This window comes from Globicephala melas, chromosome 7 (assembly GCF_963455315.2).
Source record: "Globicephala melas chromosome 7, mGloMel1.2, whole genome shotgun sequence".
NCBI lineage: Eukaryota > Metazoa > Chordata > Mammalia > Artiodactyla > Delphinidae > Globicephala > Globicephala melas.
In genome coordinates this window covers 97399128-97419754 of record NC_083320.1, presented here as the reverse complement: position 1 = coordinate 97419754, position 20627 = coordinate 97399128, and the positions used below count along the sequence as shown (strand labels likewise).

General features: G+C 39.2%; 2 protein-coding genes across 9 annotated transcripts in view; one reads left to right on the top strand and one right to left on the bottom strand.

Annotated features, from left to right (window-relative positions):
- NCKAP5 (NCK associated protein 5) overlaps window positions 1-20627 on the bottom strand; it is a 1056997-nt gene that overhangs the window by 439943 nt on the left and 596427 nt on the right. The gene's annotated exons all lie outside the window — the stretch shown is intronic.
- On the top strand, window positions 16972-18500 carry LOC115845702 (prostaglandin E synthase 3). Its single transcript, XM_030843847.2, has one exon. It carries the CDS (start codon window positions 17138-17140, stop codon window positions 17618-17620), a length of 483 nt encoding a protein of 160 aa, XP_030699707.1. The 5' UTR covers window positions 16972-17137; the 3' UTR covers window positions 17621-18500.

The following is a 20627-nucleotide window of genomic DNA, read 5'->3' as shown; positions in this document are numbered from 1 at the left end:
ACTTGATGTACTAGGAGGTTCCTATCCTCATTTTAATGTCAGCTACTGATTATTAATCATCTGATAATTATATATCACCTGTTCAATTTTACTGAGCTCTTTTGTTACTCTGCACCAGATACTTTATATTATTTAGTCTCCTCAATAATCATATGTAGTTAATCCATTTTACAAATAACAAACTGAAGTTCCCAGAGTTAAAGGAATCTGTCTAAGGATGCATAAGTGGTAAAAAGCAGAACTGGAATTGAGCCCAGGCGGTGGGACTCCAGGGTCCAGGCATGACAGTGTGCTGCCTCTGAGGTCATTTACATTTCTGCCCCCCGAATATTCCTGAACTGCGGGCGCTCAAATTAAAAGGAGTAAAAACTGGATTGCAGCAACAGGATAAGACATTTGTATTGCTTATAGCGAACCTGCAAAAACCTGCAAAAAGCATCTTGTTAGTTTTAAACTCCTTATAAATGATATTCTCTAATGTCATTTCTCTTTGGATCAAATTAGCAGTAATACTTTCTATTTACACAGTTCAAATGAACTCTCCTGTGTAGCTTGGAAAAATAAAGTTGTATCTCAAAATGCTTCTTTACAATGATTTTCCTAGTATAGAGGTGAGATTAAAATTACCATTTTAAAAATATTTTGTTGATGGTTGTATTCTTAACAATGTTTTGGGTCACATGGATATTATAAAGGAATGTTAACTGACAGAAATAATATTTTTCCATTGAATTAAAAAAATTACTAAAAGCAATGTCTGAGGCATGTGGAAAGGCAGGAGGCCCCTGATGTCAAAGGATGTTTCTGGATGTAATTGGAAGACTGCTCCACTGAGGCTTCAAGTCTCCCACGGAGGCATATGTTGGGCTAAGTAGGGAAGGCTGTTAAGAAGTCAAGATGTCCCCAGGGAACCTGGGCTGCAGAACGCAATGAAAGACACAATGTTCTGAAGCCGAACCTGTCATGTGGCATTCGAATCGGTCACTAACATCCTCAACAGCATATCAGCCAGGCTCCTCAGAGCACACCCAGATTCTGAAAATCGGGGAGAAAAAGGAGTTTCTGGATAAAATACATTTTAGGAAAAAAGTGATTTTAAAGGTTTTGTAAAATCTTAGCAAAGAATGCAATGATTGTAGGAGAAAGCATGAGGTCACTAGGAATGAAATATGCTAAACTAACTTTTTCTTTCTTTTCTTTTTCTCTTTATCAATGGGCTCAACTCTGGGAAATGACAGGTTAAAGAATAAGGGAAGGAAAAAAAGGAAAGAAGGCACTGTTTTTGGTTTGCTAATTAATTTCCTACATGTGTTTGATAATCTGTTATTTGTCCAAGACTTCATTCAGTTCTTTGTTCAGGATCCGGATTTCAAAGTCCAAGTTCAAACTGATTTTTGCTTTAATACATCTCCCACCACCATTTACTCACATCGTCCACTGCCTCTACACACATGCCTTTGTCTCTGGCATTGCTAATTGGATCATTTTAAACTGATAGTTCAGACAAGCACATAACACACACACACACACACACACACACACACACACACACACACATCCATGGATGTATGCAAACGTGCTGGTCCCCTGAGTCCTTTACACTAATAATCAAAAGAGTCTGCAATGGTACACATTTGGGACTGAGCTCCTGGAGAACCAGATTCAGGTCCCAGCACGGCACTTAATCGGTAACTTTGGAAATGTCACCTTTCCTCTTTGAGCTTCAATCTCCCCATTTGAAAAATGGTGGGTTTGGATCCGAGGATGTTCCTTTCAGCTCTGATATTTTGTCATCCATGAGTCACGTCTGCTACTTCACCCTATTTCTATGGTGCTAAAAGTTCATTTCTTTTCACTTTCCCCAGTGAGAATGATTGATAGCTTCCCCCTTAGCAATCTCATTACACATTTTTTACATATTTGTTGGTTATTATGTTTTCCTCCCATCACTTTTCCACATCTTCATCTTTGAAAGTTCTACCTTCATTTTTCACTGTTTTCTTTTATGGCTACTTTTTGAATACTATTTCCTAAAACCCATGTAGGGTAGTGGTTAGGAGTCAAGCCTCTGGATTTAGACTTCCTGGCTTTGAAGTCACCTGATCAAGGTGAAATGCTAGACAGGTCACTTAACAAGGTTAAGTATTCTTATCTATAAAATGAGTACTATAATAGTGCCAAACTTGTCAGTTATTGTGAGACTTAAAGGAGAGAAAGCGAACTTCCCTGGTGGCGCAGTGGTTAAGAATCTGCCTGCCAATGCAGGGGATACGGGTTCGAGCCCTGGTCCGGGAGGATCCCACATGCCGCGGAGCAACTAAGCCTGTGAGCCACAACTACTGAGCCTGTGCTCTAGAGCCCGCAAGCCACAACTACTGAGCCTGTGCTCTAGAGCCCACAGCCACAACTACTGAAGGCCACGTGCCTAGAGCCCGTGCTCCGCAACAAGAGAAGCCACCGCAATGAGAAGCCCGTGCACCGCAACAAAGAGCAGCCCCCGCTCGCCACAACCAGAGAAAAGCCCACGTGCAGCAACGAAGACCCAACGTAGCCAAAAATAAAATAAATAATTTTTTTTAAAAAAGGAGAGAAAGCACCTTCAGATGCACTGGATGCCAGGTACATGATCAACACTATTTATATTATTATTTGGGATGTTGTTATTGCTGTTTCTGATGCCTCTTCATCTCCACAATGCCCCAGAACATTGATTCAATAGAATTATTCAAATAAATCAGGCTAGATAGAGAGAAACAATTCCATCCACTTAGGGAATCAAGGTGCTTTCTTTTTAAGAATAAACTAAATGACTGAGGTCGCTTCTATTTTTGATCATACCCTATGCCCTTGTTTCCACTGCCCATGACCATGACCTCAGGAATAATCTTTCAATATTTCTGGCTAAAAGTTGATCCTCCCGAGTGAGTAGAGGACTCTTGCTCTCTTGACCTGAAACAAAATCATTTAAAGGACCGAGAAAACTACAAATCTCAGAAAAAATCAAAAGTATGATTTCTTCTTTACTGACACAGAGAAATCAGACAGCTCCAGTGCCACCTCTGGTTGGACCCTAGACATAGCACCAAACAGATGTGGCTACAAACCCACCAGAACTTCTACCTGCTGAAAATTTAATTTTTGCCGTATGCTTAATGGTACATCCTTGACTATGTTCCCCATCACTGATCAGGAAACTGGAGGTGTTACTGGTGAGCCCAGCATTTCACTGCTTGATAAAGAAGCTCACAGCTTCTAAATTTCAAGCTGGTCACTTCTTCCTGAGCAACAAAATTTGTTACGCCAGGCTGAGATGTAGGTTTCAGAATCACGAGTGTGCAAAACCACACATGGAACTGACATCAATGTCAGGGGTTTGTAGAAGGTGGCGGTGAGACTGGCCATGCTTTCCGTGTACATCTCATGTCTGCTTTTTTTCTTCCTTGATTCCCTTCAGGATGTGAGCCCCTGATTCTTTATATCACTGTTCTAATCTACCCTTTCCTATAGTTTTTTATACATCTAGCTTCTTATGCAACAACAAACTTACCATTTTTCATCCACGCACATCCTTCCTAAATACTCAGAGACCATTTCACTCATTCTGTTTCCTTTAGGACTATTAAGTGAATTTCACCAAACTTCAATGATTTCAATATATTCAGTTACTGAAGTGTGTCAACCTGCTCCAGATGAGAACTTACCCGTTTGCTCATTAACTGTTACTATATTAGCATCCTTTGACGATTAACCTCTGTAGTGATGGCTGAACAGAAGAGTTGTTAATGATTTCACAGCCTTCCTGCCATGTCTCTCCCGTTCTCTCCCCCCCACCCCCCCCGCCTCTCTCTCTCTCTCTCAAGTAAGTGGCCGGCATCCAGGGAGAATCCTCTTCTGTCTTGTGGACACATGCTATACTCTGTTTCACCTCATTTTCTAGGAAAATCACATTGTGTCTTCTTTTTTTGCTCTATACTTTAGTCCTTCATATTTTTAGAAATATCTTTAGATTCTTACTACCAATCATACCTAAAATATTTACATCCTCATTACAACTTGTACATGAACACATGCATCTTCATCGGACTTATTCTTTATTTTTAACCTTCAACCAGTGAACACAGATTCTTAGAATCATTCCATCCTAGATTGGCTCAGGGACATTACTTTTTTTATTTACTTGCTAGTGGTTTAGAAGGACAGTAAGTACGTGGATGTAATGACTGTCTTTTCCACTGGTTTTACATTGGGGAATTCTAATTGTTCTCATCTATAAGAGGATAAAATACGAATTTTCATTGCAATCTATCCATCTGACTTTATCACTCTACCTGGGAGGATTTCCTCCATCTATTCCTTTGACCCCCTGTGTCTCTCCATTCCCCACCTCTCAAAATTGAGCTCTGTCTGCTTTGGCCATTTTATTGGGTTGGTCATTTGAGTTTTTCCATAAGAGATTATAGAAAAACCCAAATGAACTTTTTTGCCCAACCCAATACTTGCGTTAATATGCTCTTCATTCAAACAACTCAGACACAGAGTCAATCCACTGGGCATCCCACCACGCTGACCAGAGGGACACCAAACTCTCAGAAGACATGCTGGTTTCCACTGTTAAATCCAGTGAGTCCCAAACAGTGTTCAGCACGTGCCCTGATAGACACAGGAGCAAATGGGCAGAGGGGCTGAAAGGAGGATCTATATAGCACCTATTTTAAAAAATGTTTTGGTTGTTACTATATTTAAACTTCCTGCTTATGTTCCTAGCTTAAAAGGCTTTTTCCCCCCCTCTCAACATGTTTATATTAAGCTTTCACAGTCATAGAAATAAAACATAAATCCCGTTCACTCAAGCCAAAATCCTACCGTATGTGCTCTTCTCACCTACCCACCCACCTTATACTTTATTCCTTCCTTCCCTTGCCAGCTGTCTTCACTGTTAAGGAAGTTAAAAACACAGGAAGCTGACTGTATTGGAGAAAGACAGTGTGAGCTACACCACAGATAACTTTTAGGGGCTATTGAGAAAAAGGGGCCACACCCGTGCATCTTTTAGGAGGCATCAGGACCAGCAACGTCTGCTTAATGGGCAATTATTTGAGACACACTTATTAGGCATCCGCCCAGGTGCTTTCTTCGTATTCATGCAGATGCCAAAGAAAGGTCACCTATTTCAGAAAACATGTGAAGAGTGATATTTGACTTCGGTCATTTCTAAATAATGACATTCTTTTTTTCCCCTTAAATGCTGCTGGGAAGTAGTGAGGCAGAACTTGTGTGACTGCAGAAATAGCAGTTTTTAAAAAATATGGTTCAACCAGACTATTGAAGGAGGGAACAGAATTGTTGAAAACCGCTGCTCTGGAAGTTTGAAAATTTTTATTGACTCATAAAATGTTACAGTGAGAAAGAACCCAAGAATTTATGTTAGAAATGAGGAAACTGGGGCCCCAGGAAATTAAGGGAATTGCTCAAGGTCATTCAGCATCTTATTCGTGGAGTTGGAACCACAGTGAAAACAAGTCTGGTGAGTTTTCCAGTATATGACATTGTCTCACTGTTTTCTTTTCAAATGTCAATCTTTTTGTTAACCTGGCCTTAGATGGGAGCAATTTTTAGCCTACTCTTCCACTGCCGCCTGAATCCAAAGTAGTGTAGTGTGAAAAGGTCATTTTTAAATCACCAAAGCTTCCAAAACATTGGGTCAGAAGGGATGATCTAAAAGTTCTTGCTGCCTCCAGGTAAACCTACAGCAAATCCTCTATACACTAAGTCCCTCACATATGAACCTTCAAGTCGTGAACTTTCAAAGATGTGAACGTGCATCTGGTTCCAGCAAGGAACCAGAACCTGTGCCATCCACGTCAGGTGTAAGTGACACTGCAGCTTGCCCTCTGTCTCCTATTGCTGACAACCCTTCAGCTCTACCATCTCCCACCTCCTCTCCCTCCTCCAGTCAGTAACTCTTCTTGCCTGTTCACGCGATGCCAGCCTGAGTATCCCAGCTGTTGTACTGTACTACTGTACTTTTCAAGGTACTGTACTATAAGATTAAAAATGTTTCCTTTATTTTTTGTTTGTTTGTTTTTAAACCTATTACAGTATGGTACTATATAGCTGACTGTGTAATTTGGGTACCTAGGTTAACTTTGTTGGACTTATGAACGTGCTCTCTGAACAGAACTTGTTAGTACGTAGGGGACTTACTGTACTCTGCTCTGCAAAGTCCCATGGGGCAGGAGGGACCACAGCCAGCTCCCACAAGCTCCCTGTCATCACCTTACTTTACAGCCTGAAAGGGCGCTGATGGGCTCCAACATGTTCTATGGGGTCATAACTGGCTGTAGGTTCAATCATGGACTCTGCACCCATATATTTTGCTTTGCATAGAAGCAGTATTACTGCAAAGCTGTAGGACACAGTGCAAATTCCATTTTGTACATTTGAATTCTAGCTCAAAAGCAGCAGAGGAACTCACTATTTGAAGGAGTTTTGCATTAAAACTGCACAAAATGTAAATAACGTGTTAATTTCATGTTAGTCAAGCCATATGCTCATTTGCTGAATTTTCATATTTAGAGCTTTGGAAAATAGTGGCCCGCCTGCACAGAGTGGAGAAAACGCCCTGGACAACACCACCACCCCATCAGCCACGGAAGCATCTCCAGTCAGACATTTACTGGGTGGCCACTACGAGGCGGGTTCTGTGTATGTTCCATGGATACAGGTTTAAATACAGCCCTCAGCCTTGGGAAGCTCGAATCTGGTAGGAGAAAAATAGACCTTTAAAAACTTCGTTAGGGCATCATCTAAATGGTTCTGTTGAAGAGTAATTTCACCATCTTCTTATTTCTGCCCATCCCGAAGGCATATCCTTTAAGGTAAGAAATAACCTTTAAAATTAGCTAGTCCATCTCCCTGGCCTTAGGCAAGAGTAAGATTTAACCACTCCTACCATTTAAAAAAAAGAACCTCTTTCCAATAGTCGCTCTAATATTTAACTATTAGGATATAATTATATTACTTCTAGCCTAAATCCCTCCTGCTGTAATTCAAGTTCCCTTCCCTTCTTTTCTGGACTCTTTAGAGAAGATGATGAGCATTTTATCATTCCACTAATGTAACTTGAAGACCATCTCAGTTTCTTGTTTACTGGAATCCATAGGTTTGATTTATAAGTAGGTAGGTAGTGTGCATAATTCTCCTGTCTGTCCTAATCAAGGAAGTCTGAAAATTGTGCAAAGCTGACTCACAGAAATACTTGCCAAGACAAGGAATGTTCTGGTGACAGCATGACCAGCTTGGAATGAGAGAGAAAGAAATGCTTGAAGACACTATCTGTGTTTATATGCCACAGCACAGCAGCAGAGCACCCCTCTTTAACAACAGTCTTCCAGGAAGCCCCTTGAGAGGCTAAGAACCACGCTCTTACATCTCTTTAGCTCTTCTTACCGACCTAGGATCAAACACCGTCACTAGCACACTGGAGGTCTTCAATCAATTTGAATGAATGAAAACAGAGAATTTCCGCTCTCACTATAATGACCCCCATTAGCTCTTTCTTATGTAAAAATATCTTTAATATTTGAGAGAAATTATGCCACGGCCCATAATTTTTAGTCAAGTCTATACTCATTCTCCTGTGGCTTCTTCCACATCTTGTTAAGGTCCAACCATTCACTCTTGCACTGACTTGTAAAAGAAGCAATTCCACCAAACCCTTCTTGAGAGTGGATTAAAAAGTCCCTGATCACGTATCATAAGGCCTCAAATTACACAAACATTAACAGAAACAAGGTAAGCTCCCTGAGCGTCTCAGGATAAAAGTGCTTTATAGAATTCAGACATTATCTTCTGGGCTGTAATGTATCTAAGAGTGAGAGAGTCAGACCTTTAAACTCAGATGAGGTGATCCGTGCTGCACAATCTATAGAAACAAAATTCTACAAAGCAATTTGGAAATTATAGTATGTGCTACTGGAAACCAAAATACTGTAAATTATTCTCAGTAATAAATCAAAGAATCAACAACTCTTGACCACTAAATCAGTAATACTTTCTGTAGAGAATTATGAGAATTACATCTGCCGTGTGCCTGCAAATGTAAACTATTAAATAGTTACCAGCTATGGATATAGAAATTAAAATACTAGAAGGTGTTAAATTCATGATTTTGATCTACTTTTAAAAATTTCATTCATAATTTTTGTAGGGCCTCAAAAAGCCTAGATTGCATTTAAGCGTGACTATATGCTATAAAAAATAGCTATCATAATTTTGAGTTTGATATTTTTTAAAGAACTTTTTCAAATGAAGCATTTTCTTGAATTCAAGTAATTAGGAGAATTAAAAATATTTATCAATAATTGATTCCATTAGGCATTCTGGATATAATCACTTTTGATAAAAGATATAAAACCAAATATTAAAACATTTCCATGTGAATACATTGGAGACTATCCTAAAATGAAGCTCAGAAAAAGGAACAGTAACATAGCTTCAATTATTTTACCAAGTAGCCATAGAAACATGGTCATTCAAGTAAATTAATTACTCTGATTTTGCTCCTAGCTGACACAAATTACTCATTTCCTTGGACTTGCTACAAGAAGGCTTCAGAGCAAAAGAAGAAATGCAATCAAAATGCAAAAAAAAGTACATTATTTGCCAGCCTTGCAGTAACGGGTTTACTATCACCCCTCGTCCCCCACAGACTTGCAAGAGAGGTTCATAGGCCAGCCTCTTACATGCTTAAATGATCTCATTCATAGACCTGACTTCCTGCAGCAGTTCTCAATGGAGGCATTGGGACTTGCATTCAATTGGAAAGTGCCTCTAGTTACTTGTTATAAATAAAGTATTCAAGCTTGCAAATGACTTACTTTAAAAAGCTAGTTCAAATTTATCTCTAAAATAAGCAGAGGTGATAAAGTATTTACAACTAGAAGGGCCTGGGCATCTACCCACAACGCTCGCCTGAGTGGTTGCTGCTGTCCCAGGTGCTCGATGATGAAGAAGTTCAGGGTACTAGAGAAGAAATGTGTCAGCACAGAGGGCATTGAGAGGAGGGAGGCTTACGAAACCTAAGCTTTTATCAACTAGGAGGGAAGTATCTTGGCATTTTAACAACCCAGTACATCTGTCTGTTAGGGCGAGAAAAAGGTGAATATCATTTTTTGAAAATCACATTAGTCTCATTTACATATTTCCTGCTGTATTTTCTTGAACAAAAAAGGAGGTGGAGTGACATGATGGAAATGACACATAACCCATGGCTTTTCTCATCTGTGAACCCGGGGAAGTATGCCACATATAAATACAGGAAGGCAGGGTTACAACTCTGCCCTTCTACTCCCACACACTGTATTACTCTGCTAGGGCTGCCATAATGTCATAATGCAGCCTGGGTGGCTTAAACAACAGAAGTTTACTTCTGGAGTCTGGAAGCCCAAGACCAAGGGGTCACCAGGGCGGGCTTCCGGTAAAGATCCTCTTCCTGGCTTGTAGACAGCCGCCTTCTCGCTATGTGCTCACATGGCCTTTCTTCTCTGTGCATACGGAGAGAGAATGATCTCTCGTGTATCTTCTTCTCCTTACATGGGAACCAGTCCTATCAGATGAGGGTTCCATCCTTATGACCTCACTTAATCTTAGTAACCTCCCTAAAGACCCTATAGCTAAACACAGTCACACTGGGGGGTTAGGACTTTTGAACTTTGGCGGGACACAACTTAGTCCACAACACACATCAAGTGAGAGGAAGAGAGAGAGGCTTTTGCTCCCACACATTCTCTCCTCTGACCAAATTAAGTGAAGGTGAATTCAGAACTACTGCTCCAGGCAAAGAGTACTTTTAAAGGAGACCACCACCGTAGAATCACCCATCTATGGACACATTCTGAACTGGATCTCACTGAGGCCTGGGCCACCTTGGCTAAAACCACACCTAATCACAGCTGCTGTGCACCCAACTTATCAACCGGCAAATACTTATTGGATACCAACCGTATTCCCAGACCAAGGAGATACACAAGAAGTATAAGAGCCACATAGTTTGGGGGCTGGGGGAGAGAGAGTATATTCACTGGTGAATCAACCAGGGACTGTATCAGCTCATTTCTGTTTAATCAGTGTGGACCAGAGTCTTCACGAGAGCCATGTGGAATTTTCACAGGTAGAAATACCACTCTACAAATACTACTGTGATGACCACTTCCTTATACCTCTCTGTCATGGTTTCCATGGAAACAAGAATATTCCTCATTATAGTAAAATGACCCAAAGCAGACTGAGCCCTGGAACTTTCAGTGCAGAGAGAGGTGATGTCAGCGGAACTCGTTCATTATAATCAGCTCCAATTTCACTCGAGTCTCATTCATATTGGATTGTGACGAACATTTGGCCAACGGGATGCTTAAATGAGAAATATAAAAAAGTGACCAAAGAGGAAAAGATAAACTAGTGGAAAACCATATGACATTTTAAGTCTAGGAAAAGAGGAACATAACAGAGTATGAATGGTAGAACACCTCAAAAATAGACAGTAAGATTCCAGGTGAATTAAGAGACTATATGAGAAGATACTGAAACAGAATTCTGGCTGGGATACAGAAGTACAAAATTCTCCATAGAAGAAAATGCAAAGATCAAGGCAGTACAGCATATAAAAAGAGCCTAAGACTCTGGAAGTGGAAAACAGTGGGTCAAATACAATACAGAAGTTCTCACTGGTTTTATGTCCTTAGCTCTCTGAGTTTCAGTCTACTCATCTTTAAATAGTTATGATGGTATTCATTTCACTGATTAACTGCAAGGGGTAAATGAATACACACACACACACACACAAATGCAGAATGTCTGTAGCAGTGCCTGATACACACAGTAAAACCACGCATAAAAATCTGCTGAAGGAATACATTAATAGTATAATTAGTAGCTATATTTCTGATGCTAACTTTGAGCTAAAACTATCAGCCACAATAACGGCAATGCCATCTGCAGTGAGACATGGAAGATTAGAATCCCTTCCATGCCTTTGCGTAGACAGATGAGTAGCAGTCATTTGGCTTAATAGAAAATTATTGTCAGTACTACCCTACCATTTGCCTTCTACAAATGTCCAGATGCCACTAATTGAGCCCAAGGTCACCATGGTGGAGTCCACTGTCCTGTAGCTGACTGTCTTATTTCTATCTGAGCTGACACAGGGCCAGATGTTTGCATGGTGTCTACTGCTGGCCTTATAATTTTCAGCAACTTTTAGAATGAAATTTGTCCCCAGATGACTGACCGGAGGGCAACCAGGGCAGTTATCCCTACTGAATTCTGTTTCCAGCTGTTCATGGGATTATTCTCCCCCGTTCTGGGAGTTTTCTGCCAACTGATCAAAACACTGTCTCTCTCTCTCTGCTCACAGTAGCACTTGTGTTGTAGACTTCAGGTGGGCCGGAGCCCCGGCCTTAGACGCTGCTCAAACAAGAATCATCTCTTCCTTGAAGGACGGTTTAGAAAATTAGTTTATTTGCTTGAATATGTTTTCAGCTGGTGTTAATTCCACCCAGCGTATGGGCAGCTAAATCCTTTGAAGTTGTTAAACGTATTTGAGAGCAAAAAAGAATTTTTTAGGAGATGACAAATGTTCAGTTTGTAGTTTAGCTCAATTGCTGTCAATATTTGCAAAAACTAAATGTCAAAAGGAATGAAAAATGTCCAACCATGTGAGACAAATTAAAGGTTTCTTGTAAGAATTGCATTCATAGAATTTAACCTAACAGAGGCCTATCTCCCTCGGACCCAGGCACGAGACGTCACACTCTAGGCCCTGAGTGTTAGAGGGCTCTGCTCTGACCCTCCTGCCGTTACCAATTTCCACCAGGTGAGGGTTCCTCAGGGTCAAGAGGATGTGTCCCATGCAGAATCTGTGCTTCCCCTCTGCCTCAGGCTGCTCTGGGCACTTGTAAATCAGGAATGTCCTTCCAAACAGCCCTGAGCCTGTTTCTGGGACCTGTATAGGCCCAGATATTCTTTTTTAATGAAAATTGCAAACACCTACAAAAGTAGAGGTTACAGCATAAGAAACTCTCATGCACCCATCACACAGCTTAATTATAATCAACTCGTGGCCAATAAGATTTCACATTTCCTCCTTATCCTCTTTCTAGATTGTTTAAAGCAAATTACTTATTTACGTCAGTATGTACAGACTACAAAGACTCTCTTTAAAAATGTAACCACAGGGCTTCCCTGGTGTCGCAGTGGTTGAGAGTCCACCTGCCGATGCAGGGGACACGGGTTCGCGCCCCGGTCCGGGAAGATCCCACATGCCATGGAGTGGCTGGGCCCGTGAGCTATGGCCACTGGGCCTGCGCGTCTGGAGCCTGTGCTGCACAATGGGAGAGGCCACAACAGTGAGAGGCGCGCTTACAGCAAAAAAAACAAAAACAAAAACAGCCTCAGAATAACAATTGCAACAGGACCTCCAAAAATATGATTACTAAAAACAATTATACTTTCCGTGTTTCTTTTTTTCAGATAATTGATTTTATTATTTTTTCATTTTTATTTATGTATTTGACATATAACATTGTATTAGTTTTAGGTGTACAACATAATGTGTCTTTCTTTTTGTCTCTAATATATCCTACTATGAATGTATGAACTTCTCTGTCTTGAAGTCACTTCAAAGGATTCTTCTCTACATAGTTTTGTCATCAACTCAATTTACAGTTAGATGTATTCTGTTGTGCTTTCAGTTTTTCAGAATTTTTAAATTAGATGTTATGCTATAATTACATTCAACATTCATGTATTTTAAAAATTCTCAAAACAAAGTTTATTCAGAGAAATTTAGCTTCTATTCCTGTCCCATCCTCTCTCTTTCTCACTATAGTTAACCATGTTTAAAGTTTTACTTTATCCTCCCCAATATACCTCTTTCCATATATTTTTTACACGTGTACATACACATATGTGCACAAAACTCACTTCCTTCTTAGATAAATTGTAGCATAATATATATACCCAACTTTTTCTACTGGTATTTTTTCCTTACTTCTGGTGATTTGATGATTATATTTATATGAAAATATGGAGAAAAAATATTGATAGAAATGTTGAAAATAAGGACGAAAACTGGGTGAGAATATTTTCAGAAGTAGTATAATGGAAATAATATTGACTTCATAAATCATATGTACATCTAATATTTACTGCAAATTTAACTAAGATGAACTCAAATTGCTAAAGGCTCCTTACTCAAGTAATTCTGAAAAAGGGTGCAATGATATTTGAACTTTATTATAAGTTTTAGGGTGAGCTGGCTTGAAAATATATGCCTGAAACAACGTTTTGTGTCTTATGCAAAATGACAGAGACATTTGTCGACATGCAGAACATATCACAAGCAATGAATAGATACACATTGATTCTTGAAAACATTGGAAGAAAAAATTTTAGTAAACTGGTATATATCCAAAACAGTAACTATATATACTTGCTCCAAAGATAAAGATGGCACTGAAACAAATACTGAAGTTTTGAGAAGCTTAACATCTAGTACTTTTTGTAGTGTACAACAGGAAGAAAATATATCTCAAGGGACAGACAGACCTGTTGAAACCTGGCTCAGCTGTTTATTGGCTGTGTGACCTTTTGTAAATTACTTAACCTCTCTGAGCATTATTTTTCTTATCTATAAAATATGGACACTAATACTTCTGCACAGGATTGTAAGCAATGAGATTCCATGTTTAAAGCAACCCCCAAAGTTACTGGTACAGGGTTAATACTCAATAAATACTAGTTCATTTGCTCTTTTGTAGGTATAACGGAAACAGGAAGCTATATAGAGTAATGGTTAAGAGGCAAGGCTATCTGAGTTCAAATCCCATTGTCACACTCAAGCCGTGTGACAACAGTTATGTTATTCAACCTACATGAGCCTCAGTTTCCTCACCTTTGAAAGAGAGATAATAGGAATATTTTTCATGGAGGGTTAAGAATTAAATTACATGTAGTATTATGTTTCCTTCATGAGGAAGGGAACTTCTTCTCTTCTGTTTCACTGCTATATCCCTAGCACCTAGAAGAGTATCTGACACATGGTTAGTTCTCCTTAACTGCCAGTAAAAGCTAGATTAAACATTTGCATCTCACGTATCTTCTGTTTAAAGGGTCACCATAGAAGTTTCAAGTGTACTGCTTTGCCGCTATTCACATCTAAGGACTTCTCCCCTTGTGCACTTAGACATAGTCCTTTGCCTCTCTAGGTTTTATTAAATGATGGATGTCCTCACCATCACTGTAATCTCCAAGGTCCTGGCCTTTCCTAAATCAGGCTTTAGGTACACTGAGGCAGTTCCTACAACCTTACTACTCTACTACTCAATTCTTTACTCAAGAGAGACTGTTCAGAAAGTCTAGGTCTGCACCAACTTGAAGCCATTCAAATCTACTAAACAGACCTGTAGGGTATTTCCTGATAACATATGCTTTGGTGATTGTTTCTGAAAAGGCAATAGACTTGTAAGTGTTATATGTCATACATATTGGAAGTGTACTAAATATATTACTATTTCACTGGGGACTCTCTTGACAATAATGTGAATTGCTGAGGGAACAGAAATCAATTCTTCAAGTGTTTTTGACATCAAAGGTGACCGCTGGGCTTCAGGGAAAGGGTTCAAAGGAAGATTGACTTGAGTGATTGAGATGTTCCCAAGATCAACACTACAAAGGTAGGCCAACTTCTATTTTGTTTGCTGGGAACCAGAAATAAATGCAAAAATATAAGAGTTGTATAAAGGAATGGATAAAAGGGGAAGGAAGGCAGAAAGCTAATTCACAAAAGTAAGTTATTAGAGGCACTGGAAGGACTACATGCTGGGGTTATAAATTTCTTCTGTAGTCATAAAAGAGAGCAGTACAGCAAAGCCTAGACCCTGGCAAGAGGAAACAGAATATCTTGGCCTAGACCATGTACGGATAAACCTCTACCTTTGTGTCTGAGAATGGACAGTACCCAAATAGACAACAGGTAAAATCAAAGGAAAGCCACATTCCTTATCTTTGGTAAAAGCAAACATTAATTGTGCCTATCAAGAATGAATAAAAGGAATAAACATGGTCTATGAAAATGACTATGTGATAATAAATATTCGTGTTGAAGCTAAAAAAAAAAAAAAAAGGTAGGCCAGGCATTCTCTCACTATCCAAGATGCAAGGGAATGGTGAAGGCCTGATTCAAAGGGCTAGTGTGATTAAATAAGGGCTTTATAGGAAGAGTCCCAGCCGCACATGACAGTCAGCTGCTTCTAAAACCCACTGGGAATACTCACACCTTTAGGCCCATCTTTGTCTTCTGTTCTCTTAACCTAAAATGCCCTTTCTTCAGTTTTCAATGCTTCAATACCCATCTCAAATGAATCTCTCTCTGGCTAGCAGAGGTTTTCTTAGATTATTTTTCTCTCCCTTTCTTGCAGCGAAGATTTGGTTTCATCTAACCTGATTTTTTTTTTTTTTCCAAGTGTGACTCTAGCTTTACCGTAAGATCCTGAGGGGCAGGGGACAGAACTGACTTAATTTGTGCCCGCCCTCCCTCCCCATCTCATTTAACACAGGGTCAAATCAACTTTTCCCTATTAAAAAAAGTTGTCACAGTTGGATCTCAATAGTGCCTGCAAAATCTTCCTCCTAATGTAACAGTACCACCTGAATGGAAAGAAAATTTTTTAATTAAATAAAATTAATCAGACATCTGAAAGTTATTTAGGTAAATATGATGTACCAGAATGGCCAGATGTAATCCACAGCTAGGGCTTAATAAATGATAGCTAAAACAGCAACAGGGCACATTAGAAATACTATTAATACTTTATTCATTTATTACATTTACTGAGCACCTACTATATATCACTCTAAAACCGTAAGAAGTTTATGGTCTACTGTAGGGGAACGCATAGGTTGAGGTCCAAAGACGCTAGCAAGAAAAATATATAATTATGTGACTAAAGTCTTGCAATAATCAGGTGAGGAAAGTGGAATGCTCTAAAAGGCATCAAGGAGAAAGTAAATCTGGAACTGGGCTTTGTTAGCTAAATACATATTGTCCAAGCCAAGGGCAAAGGGGCAATCTGGGTCATCTTAGCTCAATTCAATGATTAGGCAGTCTATATAGTAAATGCAACTGTAATTTGAGGGCAGTCTGGATGTTTGGAAATACCACCTTTACCATCAGCCTAGTTAATTTGATAACGCAGTACAAAAATCTCCGCCGAGATAACTTGATAATGCAGACCATAAAAGAGGCACTAAAGATATGACGACTGAACTTTCCTTATGAATTCTGAAAAAAGAAAATGATACATGCCAAGTTTTCTGTTTAATCTGATATAATTTCATTTACCCCCCCAGCCCATGTTTCTCCTGGGTACAGTCTCAATCAGGTGATGATGATCAAGTTTAAGAAACACCATCAGGGACCTCCCCTCCAATGCAGGGGGGCCCAGTTCAACCCCTGGTGAGGGAACTAGATCCCGCGTGCCACAACTAAAAGATCTGCATGCTGCAACAAAGATCCCACGTGCCGCAACTAAGACCCAGCACAGCCAAATAAATACATATTTTTTAAAAAAAGAAAAAAGAAACACCATCAGTGGCAGAAAGTATGAATTTATGATCAAGGCTGAGATCTGCATGAACTACAATTGCTTCTGATATCATCTGAAACTTCATTTTCTACCATGGATTATAAACGACAAAATGAATGGAAGTGGGAATAGAAAGGGTATTTGACCAGAAGTCAGAAGTCCTAGGATTTAGATTGGTATTTACCTCACCACGTGACCATGAACAAGTTACTTCATTTTTTAAGTTTCAATATCGTATTTATTTAACAGTTGCCATGTGATCCAGCAATCCCACTCCTGGGCACGTATCCGGACAAAACTATAATTCAAAAAGATACATGTACTGGGGACCCAGGTCGAGCCCGCCGCCGCCGCCGCCGTCGCTTAAGGGAAACGAAAAGAGGCCGCTACCGGGGAGAAGACGCCGGAGTCGCCACCAGAGAGGAGTCGCCTGCCCAGGAGCTGCCGCCGGAGACGCCCGCCACCCGTTCGCCCGTCCCCCTGCCCCGTTCACGATGCAGCCTGCTTCTGCAAAGTGGTACGATCGAAGGGACTATGTCTTCATTGAATTTTGTGTTGAAGACAGTAAAGATGTTAATGTAAATTTTGAAAAATCCAAACTTACATTCAGTTGTCTTGGAGGAAGTGATAATTTTAAACATTTAAATGAAATTGATCTTTTTCACTGTATTGATCCAAATGATTCGAAGCATAAAAGAACGGACAGATCAATTTTATGTTGTTTACGAAAAGGAGAATCTGGCCAGTCATGGCCAAGGTTAACGAAAGAAAGGGCAAAGCTTAATTGGCTTAGTGTGGACTTCAATAATTGGAAAGACTGGGAAGATGATTCAGATGAAGACATGTCTAATTTTGATCGTTTCTCTGAGATGATGAACAACATGGGTGGTGATGAGGATGTAGATTTACCAGAAGTAGATGGAGCAGATGATGATTCACAAGACAGTGATGATGAAAAAATGCCAGATCTGGAGTAAGGAATGTTGTCATCGCTGGATTTTGAGAAAGAAAAATAACTTCTGCAAGATTTCATAATTGAGAGAATTCCTAAGTTGATAGCTCTAAAGGCAGATTCTGTATTTGCCTCCTTTAACCCATTTTTCAACCTGTTTGTTTTTTTAAAGGCTTCACTAAGGGTTGATATGTACCATTGTATGGGGCAATTTTAAGTCAGCTAAGGCAATAACCTTATGCATGAACATTTCCCAGATTCCCATGATGCTGTTGAGGTCCTAGGCAATTGATAAAGCAGTTGTGATAAATAAAAAACATTTCACCTAAGTCTCCTTTACTTCATAACATAGATACTGACATGATCGGAAGCTTTCGGCTTAGGGAAAGTAAATTTTAGATTTTAGAACATGGACTCAAAAGTGGCTGAAACAAATTGGTTGATACTTTAAACTGGTAACATGTTGTTCCTCTGGTATATCCTTCAGGATTGTTCCACTAAAGTTTTATTTTTCAAAAAATTTACTTCACATTATTGTTCGTAAGTGATCACTTGTCAGTGTTCCAGATGTATCTTAGCTAAAACTAGTGAATGCCCTAACTTAGATGGTTTTGAAGCCTGTACATTTGGTATTGTTTGACCCTTAAACTTTTACATCTCTTAGCATGGAGGACGAAGAAAGGCTGTACATTGTTGCTTGAGTCTGTACATTTAGACCAAATTTGTATTTGCACTGTCAGTATGGCAAATGAGTGAAAAAAATGTTAATACACTATTGGATTTTTTATTTTATTATTTTTTTTTTGATTCAGCTTGTACCTGGGCTGAAAACCTCAATTTATGTTCATGACAGTGGGGAGTTTTTTTAATGTCTACATTCTTTCTAATAAACTGTTGGAAGACTTCTTGGCTATCCTTTCAAGTGTCTGGTTTACTGTAATTTCATGTATTGCCATTTACTGGAATGGAGTTTTTATTTTTGCTTGAGGAAGAATTTGGGAATATTCCTCTGTTTGGGGAAAAAAAATGAGGCTTGCTGTAATGTCACAGAAAACCTTTTAAAAGTGGATCTGTAACAGGAAATTGTAGCTGCACTTTGCAACAGTTGGAAAAGAAAGTGTTGTGATTTGATTGAAATAAAACTAACTGTGTTGTCCTCCTCTAAAAAAAAAAAAAAAAAAAAAGATACATGTACCCCAATGTTCACTGCAGCACTATTCACAATAGCCAAGACATGGAAAGAACCTAAATGCCCACTGACAGATTAACCGGTAAAGAAGATGCAGTATATATACACAGTTGAATACTACTCAGCCATAGAAAAGAATGAAATAATGCCATTTGCAGCCACATGGATGGACCTAGAGATTATCATACTAAGTGAAGTAAGTCAGAAAGAAAAATACCACATGATAACACTTACATGTGGAATCTAAAATATGACACAAATGAATTACCTATGAAACAGAAACAGACTCACAGATATAGAGAACAGTCCTGTGGTTGCCAAGGGGAAGGGGGGGTGGGGGAGGGATGGATTAGGAGTTTGGGATTAGCAGATGCAAACTGGTATAAATATAATGGATAAACAATGAGGTCCTACTGTATAGCACAGGGCCCCATATTCAATATCCTGTGATAAACCACAATGGAAAAGAATACGAAAAAGAATGTATACATCTATAACTGAATCACTTTGCTGTACGGCAGAAATTTACACAACATTTTAAATCAACTATATTTCAATAAAATAAAATTTTTTAAATATTGTATTTATTTAAATTATGATATTGCAATATGTCCTGCCTACTACACTTAAGATCACAGTGAGAAGTGAATGAAATAATATAGGGAATGGTTTTGGAAACACTGAGCAATAAAAGAAGTGTAAAAGTCACTATTTTGTGGCCATGTTGATATCAATATTAATAAAAACACTAACCATAAAACCTAACAGCTTGAAATGCTATTGAAACTACGCAAAATGAAACTCATATTGATGTTATGAGAAAATGCCTCCTGTCGCTCGCTGCTACTCGAACCAACAGGTAAAAAACCTTGGGTCAGGAGAAATGTGAAAACAATTCTGAAACACAAGTTAATGAAAACTACGACACATTTCTTTTGTCAGAACCCCATAGCTTTAGCATAGCGAATTCCCTACTTTATTCCCTGGAAACATCCTTAAAAGCTTGAGGCTGTTTGTTAGTGACAGATGTAGACATTTATAACCAACGACCATCTTCACTGAATTATTTTTCCCAAATGAAACAGAGGATCCAAAAGAACAGTTCCAAATGTTTACAATCAGCACACAGACATACGCTCTGTGGGAATACCATTTGTTAAATGCACTGCCTATGGACCAAAAAGGTAATCAGAACAACAGTCCTTGCTACTCAGACTGCTGCTGTTGCCTTGTCCCATATGCTACCCCAGACAGACCGGTATAAATGTTATCTGAGGGTCAGAAAACACTCTGAAAGTAAACTTTACCCTACGGGAAGCAAACTTTCAATGCACCAAATTCCATTTAGTGCCCTGCAGACAGAAATTCTGCAAAGAATATTCTGAAACAGACAACTCATCTTTTATAGGTGAGCGCTCTATCACAGAGACCCAGGAACAGGAAATCGGTTCCTCACGCTCCCAGGCCATCGTAGTTTATAACTCTAAGAATGATGACTATTATCAAAATTTTAAATATCCCCAGAAATGGCCATTCTAAAACCTCTCTTGAAAGCAAGTTTCTATCACAAACACACTATCTTTAAAATTCTTCCATGCGTTTAATCTAAGTCTTTCATACTACAATGCTGGCTGCACCTTTCTGCTTCAGTGAAGGTATTCATGCATTCTTGTATTCATGCATTTATTTTTCAACCAAATTCAAACAAAAAGTTTTTGAATGAACACCATGGCAAAGGTCATTAGTAATAGTACAAAAGATATATGGGGACATGAGAAGCGTTCTCTGCCCCTTGGATAGGCAACAAAAACTTTTAACTCTTCATTTGGATCATTATTAAGAA